This window comes from Microtus ochrogaster, chromosome 22, assembly GCF_000317375.1.
Source record: "Microtus ochrogaster isolate Prairie Vole_2 chromosome 22, MicOch1.0, whole genome shotgun sequence".
NCBI lineage: Eukaryota > Metazoa > Chordata > Mammalia > Rodentia > Cricetidae > Microtus > Microtus ochrogaster.
Genome location: NC_022023.1, coordinates 28,510,680 through 28,529,175, shown reverse-complemented (window position 1 = coordinate 28,529,175; position 18,496 = coordinate 28,510,680). Strand labels below are relative to the sequence as shown.

At 43.4% G+C, this 18,496-nt stretch overlaps 1 protein-coding gene across 1 annotated transcript in view; it reads left to right on the top strand.

Annotated features, from left to right (window-relative positions):
- The first annotated feature begins 385 nt into the window (after positions 1-385).
- Positions 386-18,496, top strand: part of Mtmr10 (myotubularin related protein 10) — a 53,510-nt gene continuing 35,399 nt past the window's right edge. The window contains exons 1-5 of the mRNA XM_005357807.3: positions 386-529; positions 1,032-1,092; positions 11,420-11,556; positions 13,660-13,732; positions 14,807-14,949. Coding sequence (XP_005357864.1) covers positions 470-529; positions 1,032-1,092; positions 11,420-11,556; positions 13,660-13,732; positions 14,807-14,949 — 474 coding nt within the window. The 5' untranslated portion in view covers positions 386-469. The remainder of the gene's footprint in view (positions 530-1,031; positions 1,093-11,419; positions 11,557-13,659; positions 13,733-14,806; positions 14,950-18,496) is intronic.

The window sequence follows — 18,496 nt, the reverse complement described above, 5'->3', positions numbered from 1 at the left end:
GATAACTAACAGGCAGCAGCTATCGCAGATGGGAGACTCCTGAGAACTGGGGTCGGGGACAGCAGCTACAGTGCACACTGTCCACCACAGACCACAGCGGCTTCGCGTGACCGCCAGAAGCGTGCAAGTCGCAGTAGGCCGGTGAAGGCCGCCGTGACCCTTGCGAGCCTCCGTAGAAGCGCGCTCTCAAGATGGCCTCTCGGGGGCCAGCAGCGCCCAGTACCACCGTCGCGCTCCGCCACGATGCGGCTAGCGAGCTTCGGGCCCCGCTCCGCGCGCCGCTTCCGGGGATGGGCGTGGTTCTCCCGGCCCCGCCCACCGTGGGCGTGCCCTTGGCCGCGTCGGTCCCGGCCCGTCAGTCGGCCCGGCGGGGCGGGCCGCAGTCCCGGCCTGGGCACTCGCACCGGGAACGTTGGTCCCGGAGGCGTCTGATCGGCTATAGGGCCGGGGCCGCACAGGCGGCGTCACCATGTTCTCCCTCAAGCCGCCCAGACCCAGCTTCAGGTCCTACCTCCTGCCGCCGCCCCAGGTAAGCAAGCGCTCGCGGCTCGGCGCGCGGGCCGCCCGGGACCTGGACGCGAGCGTCGCGGGGCAGCGCTCCTCCCGGGAACCACGGGCGCGGTGGAAACTTGTAGAGCTCCGCGGCGGCCATTCTCTGGCCGAAGTCCTCCGGTCCCTAGTCCTGCCGTGTGACGAGACCTTAGAGACTGTCCCGAACTGCATTCTTTTCTTTGGGGTCGGCCACCGACCCTGCTGTAACTGCCAGATGGTTGCAGCGTCGTGGACACCTAGCAGAGCTTACCTGTCTAGCAATTGTAAACTCTTAAGAGCAGCTTGGGCTACTTACTGTAAAGGTGTTGACTGTCAGGTTCTCAAGTCGGTAATGAGTAGATCTGAAAACGATCTCGGTTTGGACGGGAAAGGGTTTTAAGTCAAAGTCTGTCGCATGTGTCATCACTTAGAAATTTTGACTTAGTATCGCATGAGGGGATGGTATTTGGATTTTGCTTTATTTTGTTCTTGTATTTCAGACTGACGATAAGATAAGTTCCGAACCGAAGATTAAAAAACTGGAGCCAGTTCTTTTGCCAGGTAAATTTCAGAATTCTAACGTGTTTTGGACTGACATTGTATGAACAGTATTGTGCGGTTAACTTTCCTTTTCTATTATTTTAAACATTCTCCAGTTTTAAAAAAAAACTTTACAAGTGAGAAGAGAAAGAGTTGGCCAGACATAATTGGTGTTTGTCTAAGAAAGTTTAAAGTACCATAGAAGACTTTCAAGAGCATAACTACCTCATTATCTTTTCTGCCTTCCGAAATGTTCCTTTAAAGACATAGCTAGTTGTTTGCGTAGTGAAAGTTCTTTTTGCCCTGCATATATGTTGGCATCTCATGATTGATAATCAAGTCATTATCTAATATGTTATGATAGTATGAAAAGCATGCCTGTGTCTCTAAGCGAATGACAGTGCTCAGCAGACATTGAATTACTCTGTAATTTTTTTTAAGTTGTCAGCTGCGTGCAAATTCGTTTTTGTTTTTGGGTTTGGTTTTTTTTTTTTTTTTCGGTTTAGAACTTTGTTTCTCAGTAGAGGCATTATTGACCTTTCTGGCTGGACAGTTCTTTGTCATGCGTGGAGTTTTCCTGAGCTGACAGCCATCCCTACATCTTTAGTCTGTATCTGTTCGGTGCCAGTGGTACCCCATCTCCTGCTAACTAGCTGTCATGTCCTCAGCACAGCAGAATGTCTGCAGGCATCGCCGTATGTGTGTGTGTGTGTGTGTGTGCGTGTCGGTCCTTGTGTGCCCCTTAAGATCATCCTCAGGTTGAGAAAGACTTATTGAGAATGAATTTACCCTAGACAAAGGACCCAAGAAATAGAAGCAGGGATTCATAGGAACAGTTTTACTGTCCAAAAACTTTTGATGACTATTTTGTATTATGAAACAGTCACACAATAACTAAAGAAAAATCTGTTTAATAAGATTATTGGGGCAAATAACCAGACAGGCAGGAAGGCCTGTCTTAAACTTAAACTATAATCAAATACGAGTTTGTTATGTTAAAAACCCCCAGAATTATTACTTAAATAAGATAAGTGAAACTTTGTAGAGAGTAACTTAACAAATCTGGAAAGTTAGTAAGTAGGGACAAATAACTAATGGGTCAACCTTGGGTTCTGTATAGTAGATGCCAACTCTAGACTTCATTATTAGAGTTACATTTTTCTGGATTTTGTTAGTGTCTTTCACTCTGTTTACTAAGGAGCCTTCTCTGTGACCCCTGAGAGCGAGCAGCATACATACTGAGCAACCCTTGCTCCCTGTGCCCTCTGTTCTCTGCCGATGTTTGCCATGGTCGGCATTTTCAGAACAGCAGCAAGGGAGACAGTATGCATGCTGACTGAGTGCCTGTGAGCTCCTGAACTTTGATTTCTGCTTTGAACTGGCCCGGTTCTTAAACAACTGATCCTCTTCTCAGCAAGTCTGTGCTTTGATACTAAAAACAAGGTAGGCTTAGCTATACATGCTCATGTTGTGTCTTTTAAAATTAACTTTTAAATGTACGATTTGCTTAGGAAAAGTGTCAGTGAGTATAACTAAGGTCGAAGATTTTTTTTTAGTGAAGCATTAGTCTTTAAAATTACTAAAAAAATAATCATTTTCTGGGGAAGATTTTAACCTCAGTTTCTGACTGTGAGCAGGCATACTTTTCCCAGAAATAACACTGGCTTCTGTTTAATTGCCTGCTAAGAAGCTGCCTGACCTCCATTAGTTTTTCTCGCATGAAAGCTTATGTCCCATTTAAACCCCACACTTGGATGCATGGTAAAGGTGATGTCCAGTTTCTCTTTGCTCCTCAGTTATCCTTACAGAACAGAGAGCTGACCTTGAGTTGTAGAATCCCGCCCCTTGCCTAACCTCTCCTGTTCTTACCTGCTTGTCCCCATATTTCCATGCTCTTTGAGGTAGTGCCCTGACTGAGCATCCCACTGGGGTCCCCTTTTTTCTGCCTCAACTCTAATGTCTAATCTGTGATTACTGCTAGGAACCGAACGATGCTTTTGTCTTCTGCCCACAGCATGGTGTTGTACTCGTGTACTCTGGAAAGCAAGTACAAAGTATAGTTCTCTAACAACCTAGAGTAGTGCGGGTTGTAGGTCATGGTAGATTGTGTATTTAACATGCTAAATATGTGCAGGGCACTGGGTTTGTTCCACACCATTACAAAAACGACAACGAACGAGCAACCATAAAGACCTAAGCTAGGGCAGCACTCTTACTGAGGGCTTGGCTCGTACAGTTCTGGCCTTCACTGTAGTCAGGGGGCAAGAGAAAATTTGTCCAAGTCACCTGTGACTTTCTTTACACAGAATAAGAAGTGATTTTTGAGTGATATAGTATTGCACACTATGTTTTGGCTTACTGCCTTAGGTCCAAGGATATCCTACTTCAGTTGCCCTAAGTTTGAACTTTTGATTCAATAAGCAGATGAAAATTAGAATACAAAATCAATTGTTTATTTGTGTGCCTTTATTATGTGCTCTAATAGGCCTTAATGCTAAGTTTAAAATGATCCCCATCATTTATTAAGTACAGAAAATTGAAGAAAATACTAGTAATTTAATTCAGATTCTGGTTTATGTTAGTAATTTTCAACTCTGCTGGTGCATGAAACCCTTTGAGATGGGGATTGTATCAAAGTTAGCTTTGTGATCCTGATTTGTGATGGTGCCTGAAATGTGACACTGAGCTATTGCTGAGTGAATGACCAAAGAAAAGGACCCCGCCCTGTTTAGACCGTTTGCTACCTTAGGCATGCGTGTGTGTAGACAGACAGACCAGGTTCTGGTTTTAGGAGCAAAAGAAACGCTGCTGTTTCATGGTAGACATCTTAAGAGAATTGCACCCGAGCCTATAATTGGAGTGAAGTACTGTGTTATCTTAGTTACCATTCTCTTTGTCATTAGCTCATTATATGAATCCTGTTTCCTTAGCATATTATTGTATAGATGCAGTCATTTTATGCTTTCAGAAACTAGGGTATTACATTAAAGTGTGTAACTGTGTATGTGTTTATGGATGTGAGTCCGTGAGGACCTCCTGGGTACAAGGCTTTGTATAGAAGGGAAAGGTTCCTGAAGTACAGTGATCTAGATCACAGCAGGACCCTGAGGGGATTCCTTGCTGCTTGGACAAGATTGTGATCTGATAAGTGGTTCCCAAATTCCAGGAAGGACCATGGTAATGTTTGGGGCAATTTATGTATGTATATATGTATGTATGTGTGTATGTATGTATATATGTACATATGTATTTATTTAACTAATCTATTGAAACAGTATTGTCCAGGCTGGTTTCAAACCCTTGGGTTCAATGATCCCCTGGCCCCAGCCTCCCTCCCCAGGGGTGGCACTCTGGGCCACTGTGCTCAGCCTGAAGTGTTTTTTGCTAGGCTATGGTCGAAGGGACAGTCAGGAAGATGGACACTTTCTTTCTTAGGCTTGAAATTAATTGATGTAAACATTGTTGTGCTGATTTTACCATCTAACTTTTTTGATTTAGCATATATTCTTTTGCTGAGTAAAACATTTTAAATTGGCAAAATACAAAGTTAGGAACTCTGCTTTAGTCGTCCCCCCCTTTTTAATGTGTAGCTATGGTTTAGAATGTGAACTGAAAATCACAGGATGAGATTATTGTAAGTACAGCTTGGTGAGCACCTGTAGAGATTATCAGTTACTTTCTGTCGAGGTGTCCTCCTTTTGACAAATTGTTGTAACCCAACTCTACCCAGCCAGAGTGTGGTCATCACAGCACAGCCTGCCTCCAGATATGTGTAGGTTCCTACTAAGGAAGGCATTTGGTAGTGCCGATTGTCCTTTGATTCTGGAAAACCCGGGTCAGAGAATGGAGAGCACTGAAGGGATAGTGTTCAGCCCTGGGTTTTATTGTCCTTGATGTCCAGCTGACACACAAAGCTGCACAACTTCCTTGTTGCTAACCTGGTTCCTGGCATGCCTTCACATCTGAGCTCACATCCTTGGCAGATGTACCGTATAGGTCAGTCTTCACCACAGCCTTGTCAGGCAAGGTACTAATTTGTCTCCATTTGGCAGGTAAGAGAACTAGCAGGAATTAAGGAAGCTGCGCAGTGTTGCAGGGTCTGCAGAGGCGGAGGCGACTGCCAAGCCTGGCTCCCATACTGTGCTCTTAGCACAGAGCAGCATGACCCACGTAGCTACGCTGGCGACTTTCATATTCAGATTTATGCTTTGAAACTGTGGTGGGCAGACTGAATGTCAGTCAAGAGAAAATCCTCTAGTGAGATGGAAAGAGCCATGTCTTTGGCTGTGCTTCTTTTTTTTCAACAGTGACAGATTTGACCCAGCTTGAGGAAGAACTTTCAATTTCAGCTGCCAGAAACTGGAATGTCTTAAGAGGTAGTGATTTCCTGTTGCTGGCTTTGCCGAGGAGTGGCTGGTAGAATGCCAGCAGCTTGTGATTGGGATATGAGATTTGCTATGAGGAGGAGGGCTTGATGACCTTTGCCCATGTCTCTCCCTGAGGCAGGATCTTTTTAAGGCTCCTGGAGGTGGGAGGGAGAAGTTGAAAAGCTATGACTAACTAGAATGGATTGCTTTGTTTAGCAGGTATGGAATGCCCGGTGTTACTTGGCAGAGGTTTTTTGTTTTTTTGTTTTGGGAAGAGTGGGGGTGGGGTGGAAGGTGGGATTCCTCCCTTACACAGTTTCAGTTTAGTGCGGGAAATGCTGTAGCAGAGGAGAGCAAAAGTTGGAAGGACTCAGGATAGTCACCTAAGTCAGACTGGGGACTCTGCTCATCAAGGAGTGTCAGCAAAAGCCTTCTCAGGAAATGTTTGTCATCTGAATTTAGAGTGTCAGCAAAGCCCTGGCCACTGTTCTGAAAACCCTGTGTCAGCTCAGTTCATTCTTCCCCCTTCCCAAGTCTAAAACCAACAGCACTTCAGTTATAGGGATCAGCTAGTGGGCTGCTAAGGGATGCCCTAATCATCGGATCTCTTGAGGTCAGGTAGGGAAGTGTACATCCAGAGGCAGTCTGGAAAGAGGACTGCAGCATTGGTGTGTAGCTGGCTTAATTTGTTTGTTACGTCTTCATTGTTCGTGCCATTTGTATATTGTTCTTGTCTTCTGCCTCACCCTGCATCTCATTTCCTCAGTTAGCTTAGAAATCATTGGCTGGCAAAACAACACAAAAATGTCTTTTAAAGGGCTCATGTAATACCCATTTGAAGATGGCTTCCTAGATGAGCTAGACTGAGGTTTGTATTTAAGTCACAGATACACTATTTTAGGAGCTCAAAAGCCTGGTACTGTGCCCTTGAACCTGTGATGTTCAACTGCAGCACTTTAGCCTTAGACTAGAGCTTCACCTGGAGCCTTCACAGTATTGCAGCAGTGCGTTTCTTACGCCCTCCTGCACTACCTCAGGCCAGCACACTGCTCACTGCTCACATCAGTCTTTCCACTGGTGCTTAAAGGCTCTGAACTTCTTAAATAAACTCCACTTGAGCAGGATAAACTCCTAAGTCTTTCTGTAGATTTGTTAACACTCTGGCTTACTAAGTTGCCTGATCCTGGGTACTTAGGTTTGCTGCAATCAGTCTGGCTCTTCACTGCCTCCCAGATACTTTACTCATTGTCTGGGTCTTTGTCACTGTCACCACACATTCTGTACTGTCACAATCTCTTCTGTTCATCATTTCACTCTGGTCCTTTCCCCGGACCTACACCGTAGACATGGTCCTGCCCCCATGTGCCTGCACATAGTGGATGTGGTGCTTGGATGAAGGCTTTGGGGGTATGTGAATGAGCTGCACAGTCACCACCATTAGCAGCACACATATGTTTATCTGATGCATACCTCAGACTTGCAGTTACAACTGTTTTAAAATTAGGTTGAGTAACTGGTGACAGCTTACCCCATACTATTCTTGAGTGTCACAAGCCCCATGCCCAGGGAATCCTTCCTGGATCAGGTAAACTGGAGACTGGTTCCCGTTTCAAGCCATGTGTTGAGTTACAGAAAGTTTTGCCCTGGACTATTTTCCAAACTGATATTTATGGGAAAATTTATTTCTATTTACCAAACATATATTAACTTTCTAACTGTATGACACATTAACAGTAACTTGTATGATCTTTTTTGTTGTCCTTGGAGATTATAATTTTCCTTCCCTATACCATTTGGATATCATTCTCTTTGCATTTCTTTTCTCATTTTTCTTTCCAGGTAGAAGGGTTTTGAGGAATCTTCAGTGATTTCTCGGTCCCCTCCCAGGCCTTGGTAGAAGTTTGCTTGGATGCTTTTGCTCTTCCCACAGGGAAACCAGTTTCCTGCTTTCTTGCTCCTTAAGAGCACTCTCTGTTACTTCTCAAAGCTTAGCTGGTGATGTGTACAGTTCCTCTGTGGCTGAACACGCTAAGTCGGGAGTTGGAAGAAGTGATGGAGCCATTGTGAGCCATCCCTAGCACACCAGAGCCAGTAGAGGGGCGCTCTCCAGGAAAGCCCATGGTCTCTAAAGTTTTATATGAGTTTCTCCTTCAAGATTTTGGTTTTTTGCTTTATATTAAATTTTGTTTTTTTGCTTTATATTAAAAAATACCTCAGAGAAAAAAAAATACCTCAGAGGCCAGGCGGTGGTGGTGCACGCCTTTAATTCCAGCACTCGGGAGGCAGAGGCAGGCGGATCTCTGTGAGTTCGGGGCCAGCCTGGTCTACAAGAGCTAGTTCCAGGACAGGAACCAAAAGCGATGGAGAAACCCTGTCTCAAAAAAAAAAAAAATACGTCAGAGATAAATAAAAACATTACACACCAAAGGGCCACTAATTTAAGAGTAAAGAAGAAAATGTATTTCTTGTATCTCTCACTACTCTTTGTAAGTGTGTTGCTTTGTGTACTTTCTTACCTGTTTTAAGTGAGGCTGTTTTTATGACAACAACTTAGAACACCTGTCGCTCCTTTGAAATGTTAGGAGAGGACCATTGTTGGGTGAGCAGACAGCACTTTCTGCTGACTGCTGCAGCTCACTGGCGAGAGGCGTCTTGACTTGGATGGACTCTTTCTGAGGGAGGTTTTCTGTATTCATCCTGGCACCGAGTAGACCCCCTGGGTACCCTAGATTGCTGTAGTATTGCACAGGCACCTGCCTTCAGACAAGAACACCTAAACATATTTAAGCTTTGTTTAAGATAATTCAGAGTTGTCATTTTTAAGTAGTCATCTGTAATGCTGGGGCCAGCAGACTTTTTCTGCAAAGTGCCATACAGTAAACGTTGTAGGTATTGTGGGCTAGCTCTGTGTTATAATTACTCAGTTTTGCCTTTGTCCTGTGAAGTAGCCAAAAGCAGCACAAGAATAACATTTCAATAAAATTATATATTCAAAAAAAAAGAGAGATCTTGGTGTAGCCCAGGGTCTGTGTTTTACCAACCCATGAAACCATCATCACATTCCCCCTTCCTTTGTCTCAGCCTTACTAAATTTGAAGGCTGAATGTTTCCTCGTGGCTGCATTGGGAAGAGTTTAATTGCTAGAAAGGGCTGTCGTGGGGATGTGGAGAGGTAGGTAGGTAGGTAGGTAGGTAGGTAGGTAGGTAGGTAGGAGATAGACAGATAGGTAGGTAGAAAGATAGATAGAGATGGAGATAGAGATAAAACTGGCAGATGGTACAAGCACAGCCACAGTGTCCTAGTCCTGCAGCCCTTTGTTCTTTTCTTACCATGACTGCCTCTGCCCCTTCCCAGGAAATCCTACAGTATGACTTGACTTGCTTGTTTTTAGGTGGTTTTTATTTGAATATGACATACATACAAGTACAAATGAATCATAAATAAATCATAAATCTTGTCTTACTGTAGCATTGTTTTGAGAGTCCTAGTTCAGATAAATTGGTTGGCGTGCAATATAAGGTTGAGCAGAAAGTTTGGGTTGTAGTACAGGAAGGTATTTTCTGTGTGTAGTGGAAATAATAGTTCAGTTATTTTAGTCTTATAATTGAGAACAAAGGGGACAGAGGTTGACTATTCAGTAGCCTAGATTGTGATAAGCTCTCGTGGAAGGAGCTAGATAATTTCTTTTATTTCTCACGAGAATGCAGTTAGGAACAGCACTGTGAATCTTTAATTCAGTGTTGGTACTTGTTCCATGTCACTGTAGCATATTTACATTTATGAGAGTATGTAGAAACAAGGACAGAAGGCTTTTATGACTGGGTAAGTCTTAAAATCACGGTACTGAATATGCACAGTTTGTTCTTGTCCTTGTTCCCTGAGCAATACTGTGCAGCAACACGGCACTTACATCGAATTGAAAGTGCTTTAAAGACTGCATGCGTTGTGTGCAATGCCCACCATGTGTGTAAGGAGCTTTAGCATCCACAGGGTCTGGGAACCAATCCCCTGTGGGTGCTGAGGGACACTTGATAAGTTTCACATTTATTTCTATTTTTAAAGTCTTTAGAGTGTGAAAGTGATTTAACGTTTTTAGTGGCAAGTCCCTCATCTCTGTAGTAGAGAAAACACCTGCGCTCCTCTCATATCTCCTGACTAAGGAATCAGTCGGGACCAGCACTGAGAAGCTACCAGTCCTAGATTGTACTCTGGGTGTTGAGGGCAGCTGTGGCAGGTCTGTGATTGCATTTGTGTGCTCAGTCCTCGTCTTTCAACCCAATTGGCTGCTTGACCAGATTGAATAGCTAGTTTCAGCACCACTCAGAGAAGCTTGAGTTCTACTGCTGCTGGTTTCTGTTGGGAATATCACCTACTCACCTTAAAAACCGAGCTAGAGAATGTTGGGCCTCCTAGGGGAATAGAGTTGGTGAGCTTGGTGAACTACGTTGCTTTTTAGGGACAGTCTCACTGTGTACTCGGCCTGGTCTCCTACTCTGGGTTCTTCTGCCTCTGCCTCCTAAGTGCTGGTTTATAGCACCTCATCTGATTTTGTGAGCTGCCTATAAGTCATTTGCTTTACTTATCCACTCGGATCACTGGTTTTATTTCACTAACCCGGGGCACTGGGTTGATTTTTTTCCTTTATTCGACACTTTCTTGGCATCCACCTAACTAGTACTAGGTACTGTTCTATGCACTAAAGTTTCAGCACTGAACAAAAAGTCTGTTTCCTGCCACCTTTGGATGTATACTCCTGGCTGCGAGGCAAGCATTAAAACTTAAAAAGTGAACATGTGATCAAATTGTAGCTCTGACGCGCACTGGAATTGCAAGTCTATGGTGCAGCGATAAGGGAGATTTAATCTAGGCAGAGAGATTATTTTAAGGCATTCTTCAGCGCAGCCGCTGTCTAAAAGAAAGAATCTTCCAAGACAGAGGGGCGTGTTCAAAGACCCATAAATGGAAGCAGTGTGGTATATAAAAGGGATTCATAGAGGGCCATTGTGGGTAGAGCGGGAGGGTGAGGAAGACAGCTGAGCAGGACTTGGCATTCAAGGCCTTAAGCCATGTGAAGGAGGCTTGTATTCAGGATGGAAAATTTCTTAAGTGATTTGAGCCAGGAATTTGACATGAGTATATGAATTAAATCCTCAGATAAATATTAAGGGTTGTTCTTAAAATTAGCCTCACAAATTTTTAAGAGCTTTGACTAAAATTTATTCATCGTCACTCAAATTTATTGTTAACATTTTTGTTAGAGAGGATTGTGTTGAAACTAAAGTTCCATTCTTCATGGAGTTTGGGGATTGTCAGCAAGCAGGTTCTAGTCATCACTGTGAAACTAGTTTTCTGGTAATAGGAACTATAAGAATCCTGGCTTTCTGCTATTGACACTTGAAATGTGCCTTGTATAATTGCATTGTAGGTCTTAAAATGATCAAGTTTTCAATTCCTTTTCAAGAAATTGCTCCTTTCAAAGCATATGAATGCTCTTGTTTGGGTTTTCTAATATTTGTTTTTCCAATCTTCCCTTTTAACTCAAACTTTATTTTAAAGTTTTACTATTTACTCTGTTACAATTTGAGCACAGAGGTTTTATAGAGTATATTTTAAAGCAGATAGAACTGGATGCTGGTTCTCATCCCTTACAGAATGATAAAGACGTGATTGTTAGTGCACATCACATCTTGATAAAACACAGATGCTCCATCACAAATTTCTCAGAAACACCTTTGGACCTTGTTAGCTAGAGGCAGTGAGGCAGAAGCAAAGCCCCAGGCTGGGGCCAGCCTGATTCAGTCAGTTCCGACCCTACAGCCTTTTGAGCCTCGTTTTGTACCATATCCTTAGGGACACAAAGCACTCCCAATGCCCTCCAAGTTTCAGATGCCACCAGTCACGAAGTCCTCCAGTAAGGTCACACAGTGTTTTGGCGGTTTGTTTGGCATATTTGTAGCTCACTATGTGTTTGATTTTTTTAGGAGAAATTGTTGTAAATGAAGTCAATTTTGTGAGAAAATGCATCGCAACAGACACAAGCCAGTACGATTTGTGGGGCAAGTTGATATGCAGCAACTTCAAAATCTCCTTTATTACAGATGACCCGATGCCATTACAGGTATTTATTTCTATACTGTTTAGTATTGTTAAGACTTTAACTCTAAGCAGAATATTTGTTATATAAATAAGAGATTGTGGAAAAATGGAAAATTGTGAAAATTATCAATAAATCATTAGTGTTGGAAATATTCTCTATAAAAACTGGAGTTGATGGACTTAACAAGAGGACATAAATTTATGTGGGTAGGTGAGGGGCGATGGATCTGGGAGGAGTTGGGGGAGGGTGAATATGATCAAAATTCATTGTACAAAATTCTCAGAGAACTAATATAAATAATTTTTAAAAATCAAAATATAGTAAAGGAGAATGTCACAACTTGCTTGAGCCATAGTGGTTTTTGTGATTTTGGTTTGTTTTCTTTGGTGTAATATTGAAGACCAGACTAGGGCTTTGTCTGTGCTCTGCTGCTGAGCTCCGCCCCAGTCCAGAGTCTCACTGTGTAGCTCAGGCTGGCTTGGAACTCTTGATCTTCCTGCCTCTGCCTCCCAAGTACTTGATTACCCCTCACAGGAGGCTTAGTGAGACGATTTTAGTGCTCTGCTGCATTTATCCTCGGGGATATCCTGGTGATGTATCCCCAATAACGGAGTTCTTTCCTTTCATCCATTTTTAGGAATGTGTTTATAAAAACAAATATTCCTTCTGACTAATCATGAAGAGAAAAACACAGTTAGTTGGCATACAATATTATAAATGTTGAACATTTTAATGATTTGCTTGTTGATTTTCTAACTAATTAGCTCTTTTCCCAGAAACTTGAATTCTACTTTATAGCATATAGTAAGAGTGAAAAAAAAAATGACTAAATGTTTATTTCTTTAATAACCCAAACATTTCTTTGAGTGATCTGTGTGTAAGTATATTTTATTTCTTGTACTCATTCACTAATTTTTCAATATTTTCTGTATATTTTTATGTGCATTAATCTTCTGAATTATATTTAGGCTAAATTTAAGGCATTATCAAGGCTTGATATGCAGGGAGATAAGCTCATCTCTTATGGACTTGTATTTCCCTTTTGATTTTGGCATGATTGAATGCTCTCTGGCCCCAGGCTTCACTGAGCAAGAGAAACCTTAAATCTATCACTAGGACCAGTGATAGACCAGTGCCTTACTGACAGCTGTGTTTCAGTTTGAAATGATCAGAAAGTATTTTCTAGGAGATGTCAACAGTGGGCTGTCACTCATCAAAGCCATCTCTACTGCTTTCTCTTCACTCTCTCTGCCCTCTTCTGTCCGTTTACAGGGTCTCATGTACCTGGGCTGGCTTTACACCCATGTGTAGTTAGAATGAACTTGAACTTCTGATCCTCTTGCTTCTACCTCCTGAATCCTGTGATTATAGAGGTGTTTCACCTTGCCAGAATATTATGTAGTGCTGGAAATTAAACCCAGGACTTCTACCTACATTCCCAGCCCAAAGCCTTTTCTCAGGTTGTTGTACTTAGAAAACTGACGCAGGAGAATCACACTTCTAAGGTGAACCCGAGTCAGACCCTATCTCTAAACAAAACAAACCTTTTAAAAAAATTTTAGTCATCATTATGTTCTAGATAGTCACTTCCCACACTGTGTTATAAAAATCAGGTATTATTTTACTCATTAAAATCAGATGACATAAGAGTCCCTGTCTTTCATTATTTTGGGTCAATTCATCTAGAACTAGGCATGCACCTGTTTGCCTATAACAAATTGATGGTATTACACTCTCAGATATTGTAGTAGCATTGTGGTATATATTTTAATTTCCTTCTGTTAGAATAAAACTGTGAGGGGCAGGTGTGGTGACCCATGCCTGAAATCCTAGCACACAGGTAGTTGAGGCTAAAGAGTTCTTAGGAGTTAAAGCTCAGTCTGGGCTGCCTGGTGAAACCCTGTGTCAGAACTCAAAGCACACATGGCCTCCCTCCATTGCCTGCTGACGTGTGCTGTGAGATGCCCATCCCTTTGGATGGATGGCCCTTGCTGCGTAGCCAAGGTTTTTGTGCTCCTTGGCAATAGTATACTGAATTTCTTATCACATTAAAAGTAAGGCTTGTTATTGCCATTCTGAGGCCACTGACGAAAGAATTCACATGAATATCATTTTTTATTTCAGAAATTCCATTACAGAAACCTTCTTCTTGGAGAGCATGATGTCCCTTTGACATGTATTGAGCAGATTGTCACAGGTAGGTGGTGTTCTGCCTGTGATAGAGGATCTTAGAGGATAGCCGCAGCTGCCTGGGAGGCCAGAGCTAGCACAGTGATCATTTCATACAATGGAACCGGTCTCTGAAAGTTGATTGAAGTCCAGAAGTATTCCTTAAAGGGCCATAGTCCCAAGTGTTTGAGTTGGAATTTTATTTCTGTTGACTTGCTTTTACATTTATTGCTTTTGAATTCCTAAGACTCAACAAACAGAGAAATCAAGAAATTTTTGTTAAACGGAGATATGATTTTTAAAAATTTATTAGTTGTGGTCTCTTTGGAATTAAAAATTTAATCATTAAATGTATCAATGCAAAGATCCTCTGAAATATCACCGAAGCCATAGAACCAAGCCTCCAAAAGTTGTAGGAGTTAGAAGAGATATGAAGTCAGGCAGAAGCACCCAGCGGTGGGGTCTGCTCCAGCAGCAGTGGGGTCCTCTCCAGCAGTGGGGTCCGCTCCAGCGGTGGGGTCCGCTCCAGCAGCACTGAGGTCCGCTCCAGCAGCAGTGGGGTCCGCTCCAGCGGTGGGGTCCGCTCCAGCGGTGGGGTCCGCTCCAGCAGCACTGAGGTCCTCTCCAGGAGCAGTGGGGTCTGCTCCAGCGGTGGGGTCCGCTCCAGCGGCGGGGTCAACTCCAGCGGCGGGGTCCACAACAGCGGTGGGGTCCACTCCAGCGGTGGGGTCCGCTCCAGCAGCAGTGAGGTCCACTCCAGCGGTGGGGTCCGTTCCAGCAGTGGGGTCCGCTCCAGCGGTGGGGTCCGCTTCAGCGGTGGGGTCCGTTCCAGCGGTGGGGTCCGCTCCAGCGGTGGGGTCCGCTCCAGCGGTGGGGTCCGCTCCAGCGGTGGGGTCCGCTTCAGCGGTGGGGTCCACTCCAGCAGTGGGGTCCGCTCCAGCGGCGGGGTCCGCTCCAGCGGCGGGGTCCGCTCCAGCAGTGGGGTCCGCTCCAGCAGCAGTGAGGTCCGGTGCTTCAGTACTGCTCTCTGCTGGGACATTGTTGAAGGATCCTGAAGAGCACCAGGAAAGAACGTTGTCACATTTCCTTTTTCCTTCTTCAGTGAACGACCACAAGAGGAAGCAGAAAGTCCTAGGTCCCAACCAGAAGCTAAAATTTAATCCGACAGAATTAATAATTTATTGTAAAGACTTTCGAATTGTCAGATTTCGCTTTGATGAATCGGGTCCTGAAAGTGCCAAAAAGGTAATGCTGTTGAGCTTCAAATTCTCAGTTCCATTGTCAGTACGACTTTACTATTCTTAGTTATGTGAAAGTTGTTTTTAAAATATAAGTATTTTTACTCTGTTTATTGTTTATGCATGTGCACATGTGGTGGTAAGAGGCCCCGTTTCTGTAGTTGGGCCTCTTCCTACCATGTGAATCCCAGGGATAAAACCCAAGCTCTGGGGATTGGCTGGAAGCTCCTTTATCTGCTGAAGCCTCTCCTGGCCTTGCATACATTTCTTAATTGCTCAGGTGTTTTTAGGGAAAGTTATCATTAGTTGTCTCTTTAAGTACACTTAAAGCCAAGAACATTAAGGGAACTATTTTCTTGTATCAATTTATAGCTACTTTAAAGTAACATGTATTTTTTTATCAACTACTACAATATTAAAGACTCCTTTTCAGTTGTAGAAATAAGCATATTTTCTACTTTCTGACTGTGCGAGCCAGTTTCTTTCCTGGTTAATAAATGTTGAAAAGTTGGAGATCTATTATAATTTCTATTAGTGAGGCTTTTAATTTAGTCCAGAGAACTTCGTGAACAGAGTGAAAGCCAGGCTCTGGCTCACAAGGATTGGTAAATGCGTAGTTGTAGAAGGGGCCTAATGATTATTAGTGGTTTAAAGAAACCGTAATGAATTAATTATATTCCACAAAGGCAGATCACAACTTTTTAATTGACTTCTAGGGAATGTTTAGTATTTACTCTCAAAGTAAAAGTCAAGAGCAGAAAACATTTCTTTGGTCCCTTGCTGTAGCTTTGCCGGTAGGATGAAGCTGTAGATCACCGACCCCTCTGTTTGACATGATGCAGAAAGCTATGAGAACCCCTGGGAGAAAGCCTGCTCCCCAGTATCAGGAACAGAGCCGCAGTGTCCTGATGGACCAGGACTGACACAGTGCTAGCCTACCAAGGATGCATTTGTTTTCCTTCTTAGTAGACTGCAGTAAAATTCCTGTTGTTGCCAGTTAAGATCGTCAGAAGTATCTTAAGGCAGCTGTTTTCGTCAGAAGTATCTTAAGGCAGCTGTTTTCGTATCCTTTGGTGAGGAGGTGGTAGATTTGTTGTTAGAACTTGAACCAGCAGTTTCTCCTCTGAAAGGCAAGCATGAGATGGGTGTCTAAAAGCCGTCTGGCTGCTGGGACTGTGAGCAGAGTGACAGCAGTGTGTCTGAGCTAATGCTCCTATCGGCAGCTGACATAACCATCGCATGAGCACCCAGCTTGGTAACTTTAAGGCTTCGTTCAGTGGTTGAATTCTGCTGTTTGTGATTTTGGCATTTTACATCTGTGTGCCCGCTCTTATGTAGAAAGATTGTAGGACTGATTAGGTCGAACAGTACAAGTAAAATATTTAGCCAAGTCACTTTCTCAGGCTTAAATATATACTCGTAATGTCCTTTACCAAAGAAGTTAGAGCCTACCTATGAACTCTGTCACCTAGACGTGCAGCATGCTGAGAGCAGGGGTGCCGTAGGCTTGTGTGCGACATTGAGTTAATAGTGTTTCACCTGGGGATTCTAAAGTTGGCCGAATTTTCTTTCAGAAAGTTTAAAGCTTTTCCACTCTTACTATATTTTTCAGACGACATATTCAGTGAATGGAATTCATAATTATTTGGGTTGTTCTAGAGTACTTGTTGACCATGTTTCTAGAGTACTTGTTGGTGTGCATTCTGTAAAGGTTTCATTTTTCAGTTGCTCACATTCTTGGGGGGGTCCTAGTTAGGGTTTCTATTAAACACCATAACCAAAAGCAAGCTGGGGAGGAAAAGGTTTATTTGGCTTGCACTTCCATATCACAGTGCCATCACTGAAGGAAGTCCGGACAGGAATTCAAGCAGGGCAGGAACCTGGAGGCAGGAACTGATGCAGAAGCCATGGAAGGGTGCTGCTTACTGGCTTGCTCCTCGTGCTTGCTCTCCCTGCTTTCTTATAGAACTCAGGACCAACGGCCCAGGGATGCACCACCCACAATGGGCTGGACCCTCCCCCACTGATCACTAATTAAGAAAATACCTTACAGGCTTGTCTACAAGCCGATCTCATGGAGGCATTTTCTTAATTGAGGTTCCCTTCTCTCAGATGACTTTAGCTTGTGTCAAACTGACATGAAACTATCCAGCACTGGATGGTGTTACTGGATAACTCCTTCACAGTGTGCTAAGTTTTTGAGATTGAAAGAAGGGCAGGCTGTGGCTTCTTGCCATAAAGAGTGCAAGTCTAGTCAGGATGAAGCTGGGACAGATGAGTGTGAGGGAATGATCACAGTGACAGCATTGCAGATGTGCTAGCACCAGCGGGGAGTCGCCAGCTGAAAGCATGGTGAGCTTCAAAGCCAAGTTACAAACCAAGTATAGCTGGGGCCCATACAAGTACTCCTTGTCTTCTGTGCAGGGCTGAGAAGGAGGAGGAAGAGGAGAATAAGGGGAATGAGACAGAAGATATCTGCTGACTTACATGTTTTATGTATGGAGTTGTATATGGCTAGCAAAACTTACTGGCTTTTAAGTTTCAAGTGCAGGTTTTTGTGTCAATTCAGTAGGAGCTGACGCCATGACATATACCTGTAGACCTGGTTACTTGGTAGACTGGAACCAGAAGATCTTGAGTTCAAGGTCAGCCTGTGCTGCAAACTGAAATTCTACCTCTGAGAAACAATGAACCCTGCAATTATGACTGTGTGGACCCTCCTTTCCTATGACAGTGAAGCAGGAGGATCATCTGAGCTCAGCTAGGAGTTCAAGGTTGCTATTAGCAACACAGTGAGGCCCTGTCCCTAAGAGCAGGGTACAGTAAGCATCAGCTGTGGAGTGAAGGCTCAGTTTATTTCTCCCTGGAGTCTTTAATGTAAGTTTCCTATGGAAAACGCATTGGTTTTTGTAAGGTCCTTGAAAAGGATCAGGTGTATGCTTGGAATTCTGTGTCTCGTGAACTGTGGATTGTTTTTCAAACACTGAAAGCATTCCTGTTTTTTGTATGAAATAGGAATGCTCAAAATACTAGATTGGCTTGCTGGTTCACAATGTTAAATGTTGCTCTAACCCCGACTGTCTAACTGACTCTTTTTCAATTGTGCCATGACTAATTAGGCTAGTTTGTGCAGCTGTATCACTTGTGCTGTCATGGGAAATAAGGGTATCCTTAGAAAGGAGTTTAATGATACAGAATTGGACATTTTCCTCATAGAAACTTTGAACCATCATTTCCTTTTAATGTACCCTTGCTCAAAACTGAGGTATAAAAAATAAATTGAGATATTTTCAGATTATTTTTTAATGATTTATGACTTTAAAAATGCATGGGTAGATCGATGAATGGTGATTAAATTGAATATCTGATGTCTATTTTATTTTCAGTTAGAAATGAAGTTTGTTCACCTAATTAAAGAGTAGGGCTGGATGGCTCAATAGTTAACAGGTACCTCTGCTCTTAGAGAGGACCAGAGTTCAATTCCAAGCACCCAAATCAGGCAACTCCTAACTGCCTGTAACTCCAGGCATGCTCTCTTTTAGTCTCTGGACAGT